This window comes from Oncorhynchus gorbuscha, unplaced genomic scaffold, assembly GCF_021184085.1.
Source record: "Oncorhynchus gorbuscha isolate QuinsamMale2020 ecotype Even-year unplaced genomic scaffold, OgorEven_v1.0 Un_scaffold_1080, whole genome shotgun sequence".
NCBI classification, from domain to species: Eukaryota; Metazoa; Chordata; class Actinopteri; order Salmoniformes; family Salmonidae; genus Oncorhynchus; species Oncorhynchus gorbuscha.
The window spans coordinates 22,501-42,049 of NW_025745969.1; the positions used below are offsets into that span (position 1 = coordinate 22,501).

The 19,549-nt window shown below is 46.0% G+C and overlaps 1 protein-coding gene across 1 annotated transcript in view; it reads left to right on the forward strand.

Moving 5' to 3' along the window:
• The window catches only part of LOC124021189 (ras and Rab interactor 2-like), a 42,733-nt gene that overhangs the window by 7,518 nt on the left and 15,666 nt on the right, over window positions 1-19,549 (forward strand). The window contains 5 exon segments of the mRNA XM_046336536.1: window positions 10,589-10,689; window positions 11,354-11,552; window positions 11,763-11,883; window positions 14,478-14,550; window positions 17,598-17,689. Coding sequence (XP_046192492.1) covers window positions 10,589-10,689; window positions 11,354-11,552; window positions 11,763-11,883; window positions 14,478-14,550; window positions 17,598-17,689 — 586 coding nt within the window.

Here is a 19,549-nt window from a genome sequence, read left to right on the forward strand (position 1 = left end):
TCACCCCCTCGCTCTGTGTTTTCCCATCACCCCCCTCTCTCTCTGTGTTTCCCCGTCACCCCCTTTCTCTCTCTTTCTCCCTCTCTCCACTCTTCCTAGCCCCAGTGAAAGCAGTCTCTCTCTCCCTCTCTCTCTCCCTCTCCCTCTCTCCACTCTTCCTAGCCCAGGTGAAAGTGCTCTCTCTCTCTCTTTCTCCCCTCTCCACTCTTCCTAGCCCCAGTAAAAGCGCTCTCTCTCTCTCTCTTTCTCCCTCTCTCCACTCTTCCTAGCCCCAGTGAAAGTGCTCTCTGTAGGTGAAAACAACATAGTTTCCCATTGACTCCATCATCATGGCTTTAACTTCAGCCCATGCAGAGAATCACTTACCTCTGAATCTGCACTCATTAAAGAGCTAGAATTGATGATGACATTGTTGTTGGACACAGCCCTCCTGAGAGAGAGAGAAAGACTGTTTGGAGAGAGAGAAAGGTGGAAAGAGAAAGACTGTTTGGAGAGAGAGAAAGGTGGAAAGAGAAAGACTGTGTGGAGAGAGGTGGAAAGAGAAAGACTGTGTGGAGAGAGGTGGAAAGAGAAAGACTGTGTGGAGAGAGAGAGGTGGAAAGAGTGACTGTGTGGTGAGAGAGAGAGGTGGAAAGAGAAAGACTGTGTGGAGAGAGAGAGGTGACAAGAGAAAGACTGTGTGGAGAGAGAGAGGTGGAAAGAGAAAGACTGTGTGGAGAGAGAGAGGTGGAAAGAGAAAGACTGTGTGTAGAGAGAGAGAGGTGGAAAGAGAAAGACTGTGTGGTGAGAGAGAGGTGGAAAGAGAGACTGTGTGGAGAGAGAGAGAGGTGGAAAGAGAAAGATTGTGTGGAGAGAGAGAGAGGTGGAAAGAGAAAGAATGTGTGGAGAGACAGATGGAAAGAGAAAGACTGTGTGGAGAGGGAGAGAGAGGTGGAAAGAGAAAGACTGTGTGGAGAGAGAGAGTTGGAAAGATACAGACTGTGTGGAGAGAGAGAGAGAGGTGGAAAGAGAAAGACTGTGTGGGGAGAAAGAGGTGGAAAGAGAAAGAGAGTAAGAGAGGGAAAAAGTGTTGTATCCAATGCGATGTGATTGATAAAAATGGGAAAAGAAGAGAAAGAAAGAGGTGGATGAAGAGTAAGAGAGAAATATGCATAAAGAGAGAGAGGGAAGCATATGTGTTATTTTTCCTCAGCATTTTCCTGGGCACCAGTGGTTTCAACCTCACCAGGAAGGAGTGGTCCACCCTCAATAGGTTCAGGACTGTGCATGGCCCGTGCCTCGCAAAATCAAATCAAATGTTATTAGTCACATGTGCCGAATACAACAATACTTACATTGAAAGGCTTATTTATAAGCCCCAAACCAATAATGCAGTTTAAAAAATACAAAAAATAATTAAAAGGAACAAGTAACTAAAGAGCAGCAGTAATATAACAATAGCAAGACTACAGTATACAAAGGGGGTACCGGTACAGAGTCGACTGTGCAGAGATAATGACAGAGAGTAGCAGCGGTGTAAAGATGGGGCGGGGGGGGGGGGGGCAATGCAAATAGTCTGGGTAGCCATTTGATAAGATGTTCAGGGGCTTATGGCTTGGGGGTAGAAGCTGCTACCGCTTACCGTGCGGTAGCAGAGAGAACAGTCTAAGACTAGGGTGGCTGGAGTCTTTGACAATTTTTAGGTCCTTCCTCTGACACAGCCTGGTATAGAGGTCCAGGATGGCAGGAAGCTTGGCCCCAGTGATGTACTGGGCCGCACGCACTACCCTCTGTAGTGCCTTGCGGTTCGAAGCCAGCCAGTTGCCATACCAGGCTGTGATGCAACCAGTCAGTATGCTCTCGATGGTGCAGCTGTAGAACCTTTTGAGGATCTGAGGACCCATGCCAAATCTTTTCAGTCTCCTGAGGGGCAGTAGGTTTTGTCATACCCTCTTCACCACTGTCTTGGTGTGCTTGGATTATGTTAGTTTGTTGGTGATGTGGACACCAAGGAACTTGAAGCTCTCAACCTGCTCCACTACAGCCCAGTCGATGAGAATGGGGGCGTGTTCGGTCCTCCTTTTCCTGCAGTCCACAATCATCTCCTTTGTTTTGATCACCTTGAGGGAGAGGTTGCTGTCCTGGCACCACACGGCCAGGTCTCTGACCTCCTCCCTATAGGCTGTCTCGTTGTTGTTGGTGATCAGGATCACTGTTGTGTCATCAGCAAATGTAATGATGGTGTTGGAGTCGTGCCTGCCTGCCTGTGCAGTCATGGGTGAACAGGGAGTACAGGGGGGGACTGAGTATGCACCCCTGAGGGGCCCCTGTGTTGAGGATCAGCATGGCAGATGTGTTGCTCCCTACCCTTAGCACCTGGGGGCGGACCGTCAGGAAGTCCAGGATCCAGTTGCAGAGGGAGGTGTTTAGTCCCAGGGTCCTTAGCTTAGAGATGAGCTTTGAGGGCACTATGGTGTTGAACGCTGAGCTGTAGTCAATGAATAGCATTCTCACATAGATGTTCCTTTTGTCCAGGTGGGAAAGGGCAGTGTGGCGTGCAATAGAGATCGCATCATCTGTGGATCCTGTTCGGGCGGTATGCAAATTGGAGTGGATCTAGTGTTTCTGGGATAATGATATTGATGTGAGTCATGAACACTTGATATGAGCCTTCCAGAGCACTTCATGGCTACAGAGGCATTAAGCAAGCCCCCTATGTGCCTGTGGGGTGGAGCAAACCCTGCACCACATTTCTGAAGTCTGTCCAATTTACAAACTCAGCGGAGGTCTACTCACCCTCAACACAGCAGGACCGGAAGCAATCGCTTGGCTAAGCTACTTTGTTTTCACTAAATAAAATATATAAGTGGTTCCTCTATAAAAGCCATTGGGTTGAAACAGGGCCTGTGTTGATGCTCCCATTTACTTCCATAGCAGGGCACTATGCCCAGAGTAGACCATTGAAGACCTTTCATAATAAATGTGTTCATTTGACCTCATTTTCTGGCAGAGGGGTCTCTCTCACCCTCTCTCCCTGTCTAATTTTCTTTCAGACTCTCTTGTTCTTTCTCTGTCTCTCTCTTTTCCCCTCTTTGTTTTTCTCCCCCTCTCTCTGTCTCTCTCTCTTTCAGACACTGTCGTTCTTTGTCTTTCACTGTCTCTCTCTCGCTCTCTGTTTGTCTCTCTCTTCAGTTTAGAAATATACTCAGCTCTGTCTTTGCTGACTAATGCTTTAAAAGACGTCCGGCCATCAGAGACAGAGACAGAGCTGGCTCCACATAGTCCCTGTTATAGTGTAGTAACAGGGGGAACCTGTGGTCTGTGGTTAGTGGTTACAGTGGTCTGGACCCTTCAGCTATGGGGAGTGGAATAGATTATCTGATCTAAGGTCAATTTTGTGTTTTTCCCACCAATCGTTCACGCTAGGTTTGGGAAACAGTAAGCTGATCCTAGAACTGTGACTATTGGTGACTTCTACTCAGAGCAAACGATTAGGGGGTCTGTGGTGTGGGGAATATTTCCACCTAGTGGTCAGATTATGTAACACAGTTGGTAAGAACCTGCAAGGCTTCCCTTCTTTCCTTGTCTCCTTACCTTCATGTTCACTTATGTAGAAATACAAACTAGTGAGAGAAATGCCTTAAAAGCCTGCTTGTCCTGAAAGGAGAAAATGAGACAAGGAGAGAAAAGCCTCTTAAGACTATTGATATGTACCCATGGTGTCAACACCTAGAAATATACACTGCTCAAAAAAATAAAGGGAACACTTAAACAACACAATTGTAACTCCAAGTCAATCACACTTCTGTGAAATCAAACTGTCCACTTAGGAAGCAACACTGATTGACAATAAATGTCACATGCTGTTGTGGAAATGGAATAGACAACAGGTGGAAATTATAGGCAATTAGCAAGACACCCCCAATCAAGTCAAATCAAATCAAATGTATTTGTCACATACACATGGTTAGCAGATGTTAATGCGAGTGTAGCAAAATGCTTGTGCTTCTAGTTCCGACAATGCAGTCATAACCAACGAGTAATCTCACTAACAATTCCGAAACTACTACCTTATACACACTAGTGTAAAGGGATAAAGAATTTGTACATAAAGATATATGAATGAGTGATGGTACAGAGTGGCATAGGCAAGATGCAGTAGATGGTATCGAGTGCAGTATATACATATGAGATGAGTATGTAAACAAAGTGGCATAGTTTAAAGTGGCTAGCGATACATGTATTACATAACGATGCAGTAGATGATATAGAGTACAGTATATACATAACATTATAAACATTATATTAAGTAGCATTGTTTAAAGTCAATTCCCATTATTAAAGTGGCTGGAGTTGAGTAAGTGTGTTGGCAGCAGCCACTCAATGTTAGTGGTGGATGTTTAACAGTCTGATGGCCTTGAGATAGAAGCTGTTTTTCAGTCTCTCAGTCCCATCTTTGATGCACCTGTACTGACCTCACCTTCTGGATGATAGTGGGGTGAACAGGCAGTGGCTCGGGTGGTTGTTGTCCTTGTTGATCTTTATGGCCTTTCTGTGACATTGGCTGGTGTGGGTGTCCTGGAGGGCAGGTAGTTAGTTTGCCCCTGGTGATGCGTTGTGCAGACCTCACTACCCTCTGGAGAGCCTTACGGTTGTGGGCGGAGCAGTTGCCGTACCAGGCGGTGATACAGCCCGACAGGATGCTCTCGAATTGTGCATCTGTAGAAGTTTGTGAGTGCTTTTGGTGACAAGCCGAATTTCTTCAGCCTCCTGAGGTTGAAGAGGCGCTGCTGCGCCTTCTTCACGATGCTGTCTGTGTGGGTGGAACAATTCAGTTTGTCTGTGATGTGTATGCAGAGGAACTTAAAACTTACTACCCTCTCCACTACTGTCCCATCGATGTGGATAGGGGGGTGTTCCCTCTGCTGTTTCCTGAAGTCCACAATCATCTCCTTAGTTTGGTTGACGTTGAGTGTGAGGTTATTTTCCTGACACCACACTCCGAGGGCCCTCACCTCCTCCCTGTTGTCCGTCTCGTCGTTGTTGCATTTACATTTACATTTAAGTCATTTAGCAGACGCTCTTATCCAGAGCGACTTACAAATTGGTGCATTCACCTTATGACATCCAGTGGAACAGTCACTTTACAATAGTGCATCTAAAACTTAAGGGGGGGGGTGAGAGGGATTACTTATCCTATCCTAGGTATTCCTTAAAGAGGTGGGGTTTCAGGTGTCTCCGGAAGGTGGTGATTGACTCCGCTGTCCTGGCGTCGTGAGGGAGTTTGTTCCACCATTGGGGGGCCAGGGCAGCGAACAGTTTTGACTGGGCTGAGCGGGAGCTGTACTTCCTCAGTGGTAGGGAGGCGAGCAGGCCAGAGGTGGATGAACGCAGTGCCCTTGTTTGGGTGTAGGGCCTGATCAGAGCCTGGAGGTACTGAGGTGCCGTTCCCCTCACAGCTCCGTAGGCAAGCACCATGGTCTTGTAGCGGATGCGAGCTTCAACTGGAAGCCAGTGGAGAGAACGGAGGAGCGGGGTGACGTGAGAGAACTTGGGAAGGTTGAACACCAGACGGGCTGCGGCGTTCTGGATGAGTTGAAGGGGTTTAATGGCACAGGCAGGGAGCCCAGCCAACAGCGAGTTGCAGTAATCCAGACGGGAGATGACAAGTGCCTGGATTAGGACCTGCGCCGCTTCCTGTGTGAGGCAGGGTCGTACTCTGCGGATGTTGTAGAGCATGAACCTACAGGAACGGGCCACCGCCTTGATGTTGGTTGAGAACGACAGGGTGTTGTCCAGGATCACGCCAAGGTTCTTGGCGCTCTGGGAGGAGGACACAATGGAGTTGTCAACCGTGATGGCGAGATCATGGAACGGGCAGTCCTTCCCCGGGAGGAAGAGCAGCTCCGTCTTGCCGAGGTTCAGCTTGAGGTGGTGATCCGTCATCCACACTGATATGTCTGCCAGACATGCAGAGATGCGATTCGCCACCTGGTCATCAGAAGGGGGAAAGGAGAAGATTAATTGTGTGTCGTCTGCATAGCAATGATAAGAGAGACCATGTGAGGTTATGACAGAGCCAAGTGACTTGGTGTATAGCGAGAATAGGAGAGGGCCAAGAACAGAGCCCTGGGGGACACCAGTGGTGAGAGCGCGTGGTGAGGAGACAGATTCTCGCCACGCCACCTGGTAGGAGCGACCTGTCAGGTAGGACGCAATCCAAGCGTGGGCCGCGTCGGAGATGCCCAACTCTGAGAGGGTGGAGAGGAGGATCTGATGGTTCACAGTATCGAAGGCAGCCGATAGATCTAGAAGGATGAGAGCAGAGGAGAGAGAGTTAGCTTTAGCAGTGCGGAGCGCCTCCGTGATACAGAGGAGAGCAGTCTCAGTTGAATGACTAGTGTTGAAACCTGACTGATTTGGATCAAGAAGGTCATTCAGAGAGAGATAGCGGGAGAGCTGGCCAAGGACGGCACGTTCAAGAGTTTTGGAGAGAAAAGAAAGAAGGGATACTGGTCTGTAATTGTTGACATCGGAGGGATCGAGTGTAGGTTTTTTCAGAAGGGGTGCAACTCTCGCTCTCTTGAAGACGGAAGGGACGTAGCCAGCGGTCAGGGATGAGTTGATGAGCGAGGTGAGGTAAGGGAGAAGGTCTCCGGAAATGGTCTGGAGAAGAGAGGAGGGGATAGGGTCAAGCGGGCAGGTTGTTGGGCGGCCGGCCGTCACAAGACGCGAGATTTCATCTGGAGAGAGAGGGGAGAAAGAGGTCAGAGCACAGGGTAGGGCAGTGTGAGCAGAACCAGAGGTGTCGTTTGACTTAGCAAACGAGGATCGGATGTCGTCGACCTTCTTTTCAAAATGGTTGACGAAGTCATCTGCAGAGAGGGAGGAGGGGGGAGGGGGAGGAGGATTCAGGAGGGAGGAGAAGGTGGCAAAGAGCTTCCTAGGGTTAGAGGCAGATGCTTGGAATTTAGCGTGGTAGAAAGTGGCTTTAGCAGCAGAGACAGAGGAGGAAAATGTAGAGAGGAGGGAGTGAAAGGATGCCAGGTCCGCAGGGAGGCGAGTTTTCCTCCATTTCCGCTCGGCTGCCCGGAGCCCTGTTCTGTGAGCTCGCAATGAGTCATCGAGCCACGGAGCGGGGAGGGGAGGACCGAGCCGGCCTGGAGGATAGGGGACATAGAGAGTCAAGGGATGCAGAGAGGGAGGAGAGGAGGGTTGAGGAGGCAGAATCAGGAGATAGGTGGGAGAAGGTTTGAGCGGAGGGAAGAGATGATAGGATGGAAGAGGAGAGAGTAGCGGGGAGAGAGAGCGAAGGTTGGGACGGCGCGATACCATCCGAGTAGGGGCAGTGTGGGAGGTGTTGGATGAGAGCGAGAGGGAAAAGGATACAAGGTAGTGGTCGGAGACTTGGAGGGGAGTTGCAATGAGGTTAGTGGAAGAACAGCATCTAGTAAAGATGAGGTCGAGCGTATTGCCTGCCTTGTGAGTAGGGGGGGAAGGTGAGAGGGTGAGGTCAAAAGAGGAGAGGAGTGGAAAGAAGGAGGCAGAGAGGAAAGAGTCAAAGGTAGACGTGGGGAGGTTAAAGTCGCCCAGAACTGTGAGAGGTGAGCCGTCCTCAGGAAAGGAGCTTATCAAGGCATCAAGCTCATTGATGAACTCTCCGAGGGAACCTGGAGGGCGATAAATGATAAGGATGTTAAGCTTGAAAGGGCTAGTAACTGTGACAGCATGGAATTCAAAGGAGGCGATAGACAGATGGGTAAGGGGAGAAAGAGAGAATGACCACTTGGGAGAGATGAGGATCCCGGTGCCACCACCCCGCTGACCAGACGCCTCCCACTGTCGTGTCGTCCGCAAACTTGATGATTGAGTTGGAGGCGTGCGTGGCCACGCAGTCGTGGGTGAACAGGGAGTACAGGAGAGGGCTCAGAACGCACCCTTGTGGGGCCCCAGTGTTGAGGATCAGCGGGGTGGAGATGTTGTTACCTACCCTCACCACCTGGGGGCAGCCCGTCAGGAAGTCCAGTACCCAGTTGCACAGGGCGGGGTCGAGACCCAGGGTCTCGTGCTTGATGATGAGTTTGGAGGGTACTATTGTGTTAAATGCTGAGCTGTAGTCGATGAACAGCATTCTCACATAGGTATTCCTCTTGTCCAGATGGGTTAGGGCAGTGTGCAGTGTGGTTGAGATTGCATCGTCTGTGGACCTATTTGGGCGGTAAGCAAATTGGAGTGGGTCTAGGGTGTCAGGTAGGGTGGAGGTGATATGGTCCTTGACTAGTCTCTCAAAGCACTTCATGATGACGGAAGTGAGTGCAACGGGGCGGGGCGGTAGTCATTTAGCTCAGTTACCTTGGCTTTCTTGGGAACAGGAACAATGGTGGTCCTCTTGAAGGAGTGGTTCTGCAGGTGGTGACCACAGACCACTTCTCAGTTCCTATGCTTCCTGGCGGCTGATGTTTTGGTCACTTTTGAATGCTGGCGGTGCTTTCACTCTAGTGGTAGCATGAGACGGAGTCTACAACCCACACAAGTGGCTCAGGTAGTGCAGCTCATCCAGGATGGCACATCAATGCGAGCTGTGGCAAGAAGGTTTGCTGTGTCTGTCAGCGTAGTGTCCAGAGCATGGCGGCGCTACCAGGAGACAGGCCAGTACATCAGGAGACGTGGAAGAGGCCGTAGGAGGGCAACAACCCAGCAGCAGGACCGCTACCTCCGCCTTTGTGCAAGGAGTAGCAGGAGGAGCACTGACAGAGCCCTGCAAAATGACCTCCAGCAGGCCACAAATGGTCAGAAACAGACTCCATGAGGGTGGTATGAGGGCCCGATGTCCACAGGTGGGGGTTGTGCTTACAGCCCAACACCGTGCAGGACGTTTGGAATTTGCCAGAGAACACCAAGATTGGCAAATTCGCCACTGGTGCCCTGAGCTCTTCACAGATGAAAGCAGGTTCACACTGAGCACATGTAACAGAGTCTGGAGAAGCCGTGGAGAACGTTCTGCTGCCTGCAACATCCTCCAGCATGACCGGTTTGGCGGTGGGTCAGTCATGGTGTGGGGTGGCATTTCTTTGGGGGGCCGCACAGCCCTCCATGTGCTCGCCAGAGGTTGCCTGACTGCCATTAGGTACCGAGATGAGATCCTCAGACCCCTTGTGAGACCATATGCTGGTGCGGTTGGCCCTGGGTTCCTCCTAATGTAAGACAATGCTAGACCTCATGTGGCTGGAGTGTGTCAGCAGTTCCTGCAAGAGGAAGGCATTGATGCTATGAACTGGTCTGCCCGTTCCCCAGACCTGAATCCAATTGAGAGCACATCTGGGACATCATGTCTCGCTCCATCCACCAACGCCACGTTGCACCACAGACTGTCCAGGAGTTGGAGGATGCTTTAGTCCAGGTCTGGGTGGAGATCCCTCAGGAGACCATCCGCCACCTCATCAGGAGCATGCCCAGGCGTTGTAGGGAGGTCATACAGGCACGTGGAGGCCACACACACTACTGAGCCTCATTTTGACTTGTTTTAAGGACATTACATCAAAGTTGGATCAGCCTGTAGTGTGGTTTTCCACTTTAATTTTGAGTGTGACTGCAAATCCAGACCTCCATGGGTTGATAAATTTGATTTCCATTGATACTTTTTGTGTGATTTTGTTGTCAGCACATTCAACTATGTAAAGAACAAATTCTTTAATAAGAATATTTCATTCATTCAGATCTAGGATGTGTTATTTTAGTGTTCCCTTTATTTTTTGGAGCTTTATTTTTTGACAAGCAACAACATATTTAGTTTTTTTTGTCATCGTAGTCCAATGCGCCATTGGGGGGGAAGATTTATCTTCACTATGGAAATAGCTTGTCATATAAGATGGAGGTTTATCCATCAAACACTGTTGGCCTGAGTCACTTCCTTCCTCTGTGTCCCTCTCCTTGACTGCATCCCAAATGGCACCCTATTCCCTACGTAGTGGGGAAAAAGAGTCCATTGGACTCTGGTCAAAAGTTGTGCACTACATAGGGAATAGGGTGTCATTTTGGGATGCACCTTGTGTTAGCATAGCTAGCTATCATCCAGAAGTTTATGTCTTCCCTAGATAAGGATTAGATTAGGAGACGTTTAGCCTTGTTAACTAACATGTGTTTATTGTATCTGTGGGAGATAGTGAGATTGTGTGTGTGTTTGTGTGTGTGTTTACTGTCAGTAGTATGCGTGTGTGTGTGTGTGGGGGGGGGTTGTCTCTGTGTTTCCTGTCCCAGGGAGGGAAGTGAGGTATACACAGGAAAAGTGACTAACCCTTTCCTTGCTCCTGGCTTTCTCATGTTGTGCCTCCCTATCTCTTTGTGAGGGACACTGCTCCATTTGCTCTCTCTCTCTCTACCTCTCTCTTTTCGTTCTACTTTCATCCTTTCTCAATGTCTGTTTTGATTCTTTACCTCCACCTTGATCACTCTCTATCTCTCTATCCATCTTACTCACAAAATCTGTTTCGTTTGCTCTCACCTTCTCACTCTCTCCTCCTCCTCTGTCTCTGTCTCTGACCTAGTCCCTCTCTCCTTCTCCCATGTACACTCGTTCACTCCCTTTCTTTCTCTCCTCCTCTGTGTGTAGCTGATAGACACGTTTGCGTTGGAGATAGGGGAGCTGAAGCAAGAGATGGTCCAGACCTCCCCAACAGAGGACAAAGACCCATACCCTATGGTTCTACAGGGGTAAGTCCAATCCTCCTCTCCTCATTTCATCCTCTTCTTCTTGCTTCTTTATCTTCTTTATCTTATTAGGACTATTAATACACATTTTTGTCAATGTTTAAATATAAGGTGTTGTGATTTGTTTCAACAATGTAGTTGAATAGAGTAACCACACAGACATTTTGTGATGGGAAGACTTGCGTGAGGCAAAAGAAAGGGATAGTAGACTATATATTTTTTGCGTCACTATTCACATCCTAGATGGATCTTTGTGGGACCCTGCATCATGTACTCTTTCACCAGAAGATGGAGACAGTGCCTTATTTTTTCCCTCTCCTCTCCTCTCCTCTCCTCTCCTCTCCTCTCCTCTCCTCTCCTCTCTCCTCTCCTCCTCTCCTCTCCTCTCTCTCTTTCACTCTCTCTTTCACTCTCTCTTTCACTCTCTCTCTCTCTTTCACTCTCTCTCTCTCTTTCTCTCTCTCTCTCTTTCACTCTCTCTCTCTCTTTCACTCTCTCTCTCTCTCTTTTCTCTCTCTCTCTTTCACTCTCTCTCTCTTTCACTCTCTCTCTCTTTCACTCTCTCTCTCTTTCACTCTCTCTCTCTTTCACTCTCTCTCACTCTCTCTCTCTCTCACACTCACACATTCTCACTCTCTGTCTCTCCCTCCCTTTCTTTCTCTATCAGGTTGGAGGGGGAGGTGAGTGGGGTTTACCTCCAGTCGTCGCCCTGCGCTAGCGCCAGTGGTGAAAGGGATTCTGGGTACGACTCCCTGCGTAGGCGGATGAGCGTGCTGGACAGACTGAGGCATACGCACCCCGTGTGGCTACTGCTCACGCTCAGTGACAAGGAGGCCACGCGTATACTGCTGCAGCAGCCTCCAGGGGTGAGAGGGTCACGGTTCAAGCGTCATAAGGTCACAGTATGACCTTTGTTAATGTCGGGCTTGTATATGATAATTTTTCGAATACGAACAGAAAAGGTGATTAAAGCTGATGGACAGGTGTGAACGTGTGGATTAGTGATGTCACTGATGTGACTCTTTGAAAGGTCAACCCTTAATGAGCCTCTCTGTCTCTCTCTCTCGCCTGTCCAGGTATTCCTGGTGAGGAAATCATCCACTCTTCAGAGGAAAGTTCTGTCTCTAAGGGTCAGTGACGATGACGCCTCAGGAGGAGCCGGCGTCTGTGACTTCCCTGTCACAGAGAGTCAGTACAGTGAGTGTCATAATGGAACAGCGTGCAGCCTATTTATTTTGTTTACTAAACCTCTATTCATCCAGCAGTGACGTCCCAAAGCCCAGCTAACACTCCTGATTGGCTATAGTACAAAATGAGTGTTTACCTATAGCACATTCAGCTACTGTACATAGTTTAGCAACAGATGCATGACTCAGCATGTTTTCAATTCACCCAGCTGTGCATTTCTCAGACAACAAACAGCCGATACAATGAATCATACCATGACTGTATTTATAGGTCACCTACACTACTGTTCAAAAGTTTGGGGTCACTCAGAAATGTCCTTGTTTTTTTTGTCAATTAAAATAACATCAAATTGATCAGAAATAAAGTGTAGACATTGTTAATGTTGTAAATGACTATTGTGTTTGGAAATAGAAGGTTTTTTATGAAACATCTACATTGGCTGTAGCCAGTGGGTTTGGCGACGAGTATGAAGCGAGGGCCAACCAACGAGAGCGTACAGGTCGCAATGGTGGGTAGTGTATGGGGCTTTGGTGACAAAACGGATGGCACTGTGATCGGCTACATCCAGTTTGCTGAGTAGAGTGTTGGAGGCTATTTTATAGATGACATCACCGAAGTCGAGGATCGGTAGGATGGTCAGTTTTACGAGGGTATGTTTGGCAGCATGAGTGAAGGATGCTTTGTTGCGATATAGGAAGCCATTTCTAGATTTAATTTTGGATTGGAGATGGTTAATGTGAGTCTGGAAGGAGAGTTTACAGTCTAACCAGACACCTAGGTATTTGTAGTTGTCCACGTATTCTAAGTCAGAGCCGTCCAGAGTAGTGATGCTGGACTGGCGAGCAGGTGTGGGCAGTGATCGGTTTCGTTTTACTTGCGTTTAAGAGCAACACACGCACGCACGGACACGCACACATACTCACTCTCTCTCGTTTATGTTTGCGTTCCATAGATGATTCCTTTGACTTGTTTCACGCTTCCACCACTGCTGAAAAATGTGACTCTCACATTGCTCAAAGGGCTAATCTTGATTATAAAACAGTAATGCCTTGGCACAGACACACACATACACACACACTGTATTTATTGCAGGGAAAATCTCATGTAGCGTTTGGCTATTATCTATTGGGTGTGTTCTCTTTCCAGAGACATGTACAGTTTTGTTACTTTACTGCACCGTTGGGGTTACAAGAAAACAACTTCATGAGTAATGGGATAGTAATAGCTCCAGGGAATGATGACATACCAGATGAATGATGACATACCAGATGAATGATGACATACCGAATGAATGATGACATACCGAATGAATGATGACATACCAGATGACATACCGAATGAATGATGACATACCAGATGAATGATGACATACCAGATGAATGATGACATACCAGATGAATGATGACATACCGGGTGAATGATGACATACTGGATGAATGATGACATACTGGATGAATGATGACATACTATATGAATGATGACATACTGTATGAATGATGACATACCAGATGAATGATGACATACCAGGTGAACGATGGCATACTAGATGAATGATGACATACCAGGTGAATGATGACATACCAGGTGAATGATGACATACCAGATGAAATATGACATACCAGGTGAATGATGACATACCAGATGAATGATGACTGGATGAATGATGACATACTAGATGAATGATGACATACCAGATGAATGATGACATACTAGATGAAAGATGACATACTAGATGAATGATGACATACCAGGTGAATGATGACATACTGGATGAATGATGACATACCAGATGAATGATGACATACCAGATGAAAGATGGCATACCAGGTGAATGATGACATACCAGGTGAATGATGACATACTGGATGAATGATGACATATTGGATGGATGATGACATACCAGATGAATGATGACATACCAGGTGAACGATGACATACTAGATGAATGATTACATACCAGGTGAATGATGACATACCAGGTGAATGATGACATACCAGATGAATGATGACATACCAGGTGAACGATGACATACTAGATGAATGATGACATACCAGGTGAATGATGACATACTGGATGAATGATGACATACCAGATGAATGATGACATACCAGATGAAAGATGACATACCAGGTGAATGATGACATACCAGGTGAATGATGACATACTGGATGAATGATGACATACCAGATGAATGATGACATACCAGATGAATGATGACATACCAGGTGAACGATGACATACTAGATGAATGATTACATACCAGGTAAATGATGACATACTGGATGAATGATGACATACCAGGTGAATGATGACATACCAGGTGAATGATGACATACCAGGTGAATGATGACATACTGGATGAATGATGACATTATGGAGAAGTAGTATAATAGAATGGACATTAACCTAACAGAACTATTGGGAGAAATTCCTCATAAATTTCAAGATGGAAGCTAACCAAGACTAGATTTGGCTGTACCTCGTAATAAAGTCTGAACAGTTTTGATGTATTCTCTGTGTTCTTCTTCTGGTTGTAGCCTTTTCTCTTGAAGGATCTGGGATCAGTTTTGATGTATTCTCTGTGTTCTTCCTCTGGTTGCAGCCTTTTCTCTGGAAGGATCTGGGATCAGTTTTGCAGACCTGTTTCGCCTGGTGGCCTTCTACTGTATCAGCAGGTACAGTCATGTTCTCAAAGTTCTCTCTCTCTCTCTCTCTCTCTCTCTCTCTCTCTCTCTCTCTCTCTCTCTCCCTTTCTCTCTTTCTTTTTCTCTCTCTCTCTCCTCCCTCCGTCCCCCTCTCTCTCCGCCACCCTATCCCCACTCCCTCCGTCCCTCTGTCATTCCTCCCTCTGTTGTCATTCCACTGCAGTGAGAGCTACAGCAACTGCATGGGAAATGGATGGATGGAAATAATATTGTGTCCTCATTTGGAATAATCTTCCAAGAGTCCTTAAACATTCAAATACAATTTATAATACGAACACATTTTCACACACAATTAATACACTGTTTAAAACAGACAATACAATAACATATTGACCCGACTCAGTCTAAAAATATACATTGATTCTTCATCTACCATAGTCCAGCACAACTTTCCTAAGTATTATATTTAAATGGTTTTAAAGTATTGTTAACATTTATATATAGAAAGGTTTCTCTGGTTTGCTCTGTTAAATGATTCCATTTCTTTATTGCTCTAAATCGAAATGTTATTTTGCCTATTTCTCTTTTCTGTCTGGAAAACACATAGATGGTGGACAATCTATTCCTAGTATTTACTGAATGTCTGTCTCTTACCAACTGAAAACCGTTATGAATAGAGTTTGTCCGTTTTAAATGGTGTATATTGTGAAATAAAATAAGCATGTTCTTTTCAATTATCTTGTTGATTGATGACCAACCAAGAGCATTGTGCGTGACTACAACAGAATAACCATATCTCCACCTTAAAACTATCCTTGCTGCTTTGTTCTGTGCAATCTGCAGCCTCCTAATTTCACTTGCTGATGCATTTCCCCAGACCACAGAACAGTAGTTCACCTGACTCTCAGTTAATGCTTGTGTTATTTGCTTAAGAATCTTTCCCGGTAAATATTTATCTATCCTTCTGATCATGCATGTTGTTTTAAAATATTCTTTACATAGGTGAGTTATTTGAGACGACCACGATAAGCAGTTGTCTAGCTGCACTACTAGTAGTTTGGTTTCTGCCAGTTCCTCAATTTGTACTCCCTTTTCCTCGTGGAACAGACCAACATAACTTTGGTTTTCTTGGTGTTTAAAACAAGTTTGTTCCGGCAAACCCACTCATTGATATTCTCCAAATCTCCTTGTAAAGCTTGCTGCACCTGTTGAACCGATTGTCTTGCTGTGTAAATTGTAGTATAATCTGCAAATATAATAGCTTGAGTTTCAGATAAGGCATAAGGAAGGTCATTGGTACATTTTAAATAAAGAAGTGGCCCAAGGCAGCTGCCCTGCGGTATTCCACAGTTTAATGCATGAGGGGAAGAAAATGAACCATTGATAGAGGTGGACTGTTTCCTGTCAGTTCGATATGACTGTACCCAATTCAATGCTGCCTCCTTAAAACCATAATGCATTCATTTCATCAAAATTATTTTATGATACACTAAATCAAATGCTGCACTAAAATCTAAAAATAGCACACCCACAAATCTACCATTATCCATAGCATTGAGCCGCTGGTCAGTCATGTCAACCAATGCAGTGGTAGTGGAATGGTTTTTGTGATAAGCATGCTGATCATTATTTTCCATGTACTCCCATATTTGTCTACTCACAATACCCTCCAATATCTTACAGAGTGAAGGGAGTAGACTAACTGGTTGACAATTGGCAGGAGTAATGGGTTCTTTGCTGTCTTTCGGAATAGGACATTTTCACATGCTTCCATACATTTGCAAACATCCCTTTTTCCAGTGACCAATTAAATATGTATTTCACTGGAGCTGCAATATGGGTTGCAGCATTGCGAAGTAAAAAAATTGTTCATAAGATCATAACCTGTAGATTTACTATCGGATACCATGTGTTAAGTAAGAGGTGAGCACTCAGGACATAGCTTGTCTCAACTGCCCACTTCTCACTTCTGGTTTTAGACCAGCTTCATGCCAGCTGGGCAGACAGACAGCTCAGAGTGAAAGACAAGTCAGAACTTTGTTTCAACTGAGAAATAGAAACCAAAACATTGAACAACTGTAACGTCAGTAATGACAAAATACCAACTTACAGTAAACATACAACAATACCCCACAAGTGGAATGACGTAAAACCCTTGTGGTCAGGGAAGTAGATTAAAGGAAAGTGTGCCAGTAATGTCCAGTAATATCCAGTAATATCCAGTAATACCCAGTAATAACCAGTAATATCCAGTAATGCCCAGTAATAACCAGTAATATCCAGTAATGCCCAGTAATATCCATTAAAATCCAGTAATGCCCAGTAATACCCAGTAATATCTAGTAATACCCAGTAATAACCAGTAATATCCAGTAATGCCCAGTAATATCCATTAAAATCCAGTAATGCCCAGTAATACCCAGTAATATCTAGTAATGCCCAGTAATATCCAGTAATGTCCAGTAATACCCAGTAATATCCAGTAATATCCAGTAATGCCCAGTAATATCCAGTAATGCCCAACACAGCACAACACAGTTTCAATCTGTGAAATAAAACCTAAACATAAAAAACCACAGAATATAATGATATACTTTACTATAATTAGCGGTGGGAATTTTTTTTTCTTATTCACTTGACGTGACGAGGAAAAAACTCCAGGCTCGAGTTAAAGTTCATTAATAACCAGAGACCTAGTCTGGAAAATATCCTCAATAACTTGCATATTCAATTTGACAGTAAAAGGAATGTTTTAGTCAGCATAGTGTGATTGCTAGTGAAGAGATTCACCAGCTGAGGCCTCAAGGCTCTGTTAGTTGGCATTGAGTTGACAGTAACAGCACAGTGATGTCACTCTCTTCCTCATCTCTCTGCTCCGGTCGCTCTGGTGTTCAGGCTGTTGTGTTTGCTTTGACAAACCCCTTCTACCACCCTGTGACATCACCCACCCTGAGGACAGAACACAGGTCCAGCTAGCAGGAGGAGATACAGACTGGGAAAGTCCACTCTCGGAGTCTCCTGAATATCTGTTGGACATTATAGACATAGTTGGATCATTCTCTCTCTTCTCTTTTCAGGGACGTCCTTCCTTTCACCCTGAATCTCCCAGAAGCCATTGCAGCCTCCAAGACTCAGAAAGACCTGGAGGAGGTGGCCCAACTAGGAGCAGGTACTACAGTAATAGATGGGTAGAATGTGATCAACTCTATTTTCTTCTCTGCTTAAAGGGATAGTTTGGGATTCTGGCAATGAGGCCCTTTATCTACTTCCCCAGAGTTAGATGAACTTGTGGATACCATTTATATGTATCTGCGTCCAGTATGAAGGAAGTTAGAGGTAGTTTCGCGAGCCAATGCTAACTAGCATTAGCACAATGACTGGAAGTCGACAAAAACAGCTAGCATGCTGTTCCCATAGACTTCCAGTCATTGCGCTAACGCAAATTAGCATTAGCTGGTGAAACTACTGGACACAGAGACATAAAAATGATATCCACATCAATTATCCGATAGTAAATTGATATAGAAGGAAACAGCATAATTGTATTTATTTATAAATGTATATCATATTGTTGAAGGCAATATATCCAAATGGGCTGTGTCTCCTTAAGTACATACATGCATAACGTACAAAAAAAGCCCCTCATTCCACAGAGTGACGTTTCTATGTGTACAGGTGCTGCGGCTACCGATACCGTCTGTTAGATTTATATGTTAGTTAACTCATGCTGACCGGTGCGGTCTGGTTTCATGGCAGGTTTAGTTAGTCACTCTGTCATGATATTCTTAGTTTCCTTCTGTTGAAACTCCAGTGTGTGAGTCAGTTTCCTCCAGGGCTGAGGAGGAGGGTGTGGTGACTGGAGAATTATACACACAGGCACGAACACAGGCACACACATCAGTCACAGGCTTACTCTGACCCCTCGTGTGTGTGTGTGTGTGTGTGTGTGTGTGTGTGTGTGTGTGTGTGTGTGTGTGTGTGTGTGTGTGTGTGTGTGTGTGTGTGTGTGTGTGTGTGTGTGTGTGTGTGTGTGTGTGTGTGTGTGTGTGTGTGTGTGTGTGTGTGAGAGAGAGAGAGAGAGAGAGAGAGAGAGAGAGAGAGAGAGAGAGAGAGAGAGAGAGAGAGAGAGAGAGAGAGAGAGAGAGAGAGAGAGAGAGAGAGAGAGAGAGAGAGAGAGAGAGAGAGAGAGAGAGAGAGAGAGAGAGAGAGAGAGAGAGAGAGAGAGAGAGAGAGAGAGAGAGAGAGAGAGAGAGAGAGAGAGAGAGAGAATCAGTCTACATGAGGATCTTTTCTTAGTATGCTGACACAATCATTTAGGGAAACTCTTCTCCAATGGACAGGTTCTATTTCAAATGGATATTTGTGTCTATGTTATTTCCAAGGGAAGCTAACTACGAGGTCATGAAGGGAATAGCAGACATGGTTCCCCCTACAGAATTGAGTTTGTTCACTCACTACAGACACACTTTGTTGCAGTATACTCCATTACCGAAGGTTATGAATACATTACTGACACACAATTTAGTCCTGGGTACAGAGTCTGTCTGAGGCTCAGAAAGTAGTGGAGGAAGAAATGTCCTTTGAACTATCAGTAAAGCTCTCTGCAGGAGATCCATCCAGGCTATTACCTGTGGGGTCACTGCTAAACCCAGCCCAGGATGAGTGCACTCTGGTTGGGGTAAAGAGCAGGGAGAGGTTGCCTGTCTCAGTCTAGCTCCAGGGGTCATGTTTCTCAAGTGGGCATTGCATCAATACCACCGAGTTGTTTCCGTCCCTAGACTAGAGAGGTATGACGAGACCTTTGAAGCGGTGCCCGACAGCTCCGTCGCTCTCTACCGTCCCAGATGTGTTGCTGTGCAGAGGGTGTGTGTGTTTGTGGAATTCAATGCGTACAGAACATGCTTCGCAGTCCTCTAAAGTTACTTATGGAATCATTTATAACAGTCTGTAGATTCTATTACATGAATGCCATTATTCTGTAAAGTATTTCTTAGTGTGTGATTGTTTGTCTGGATGAGTTCGCTCAGAG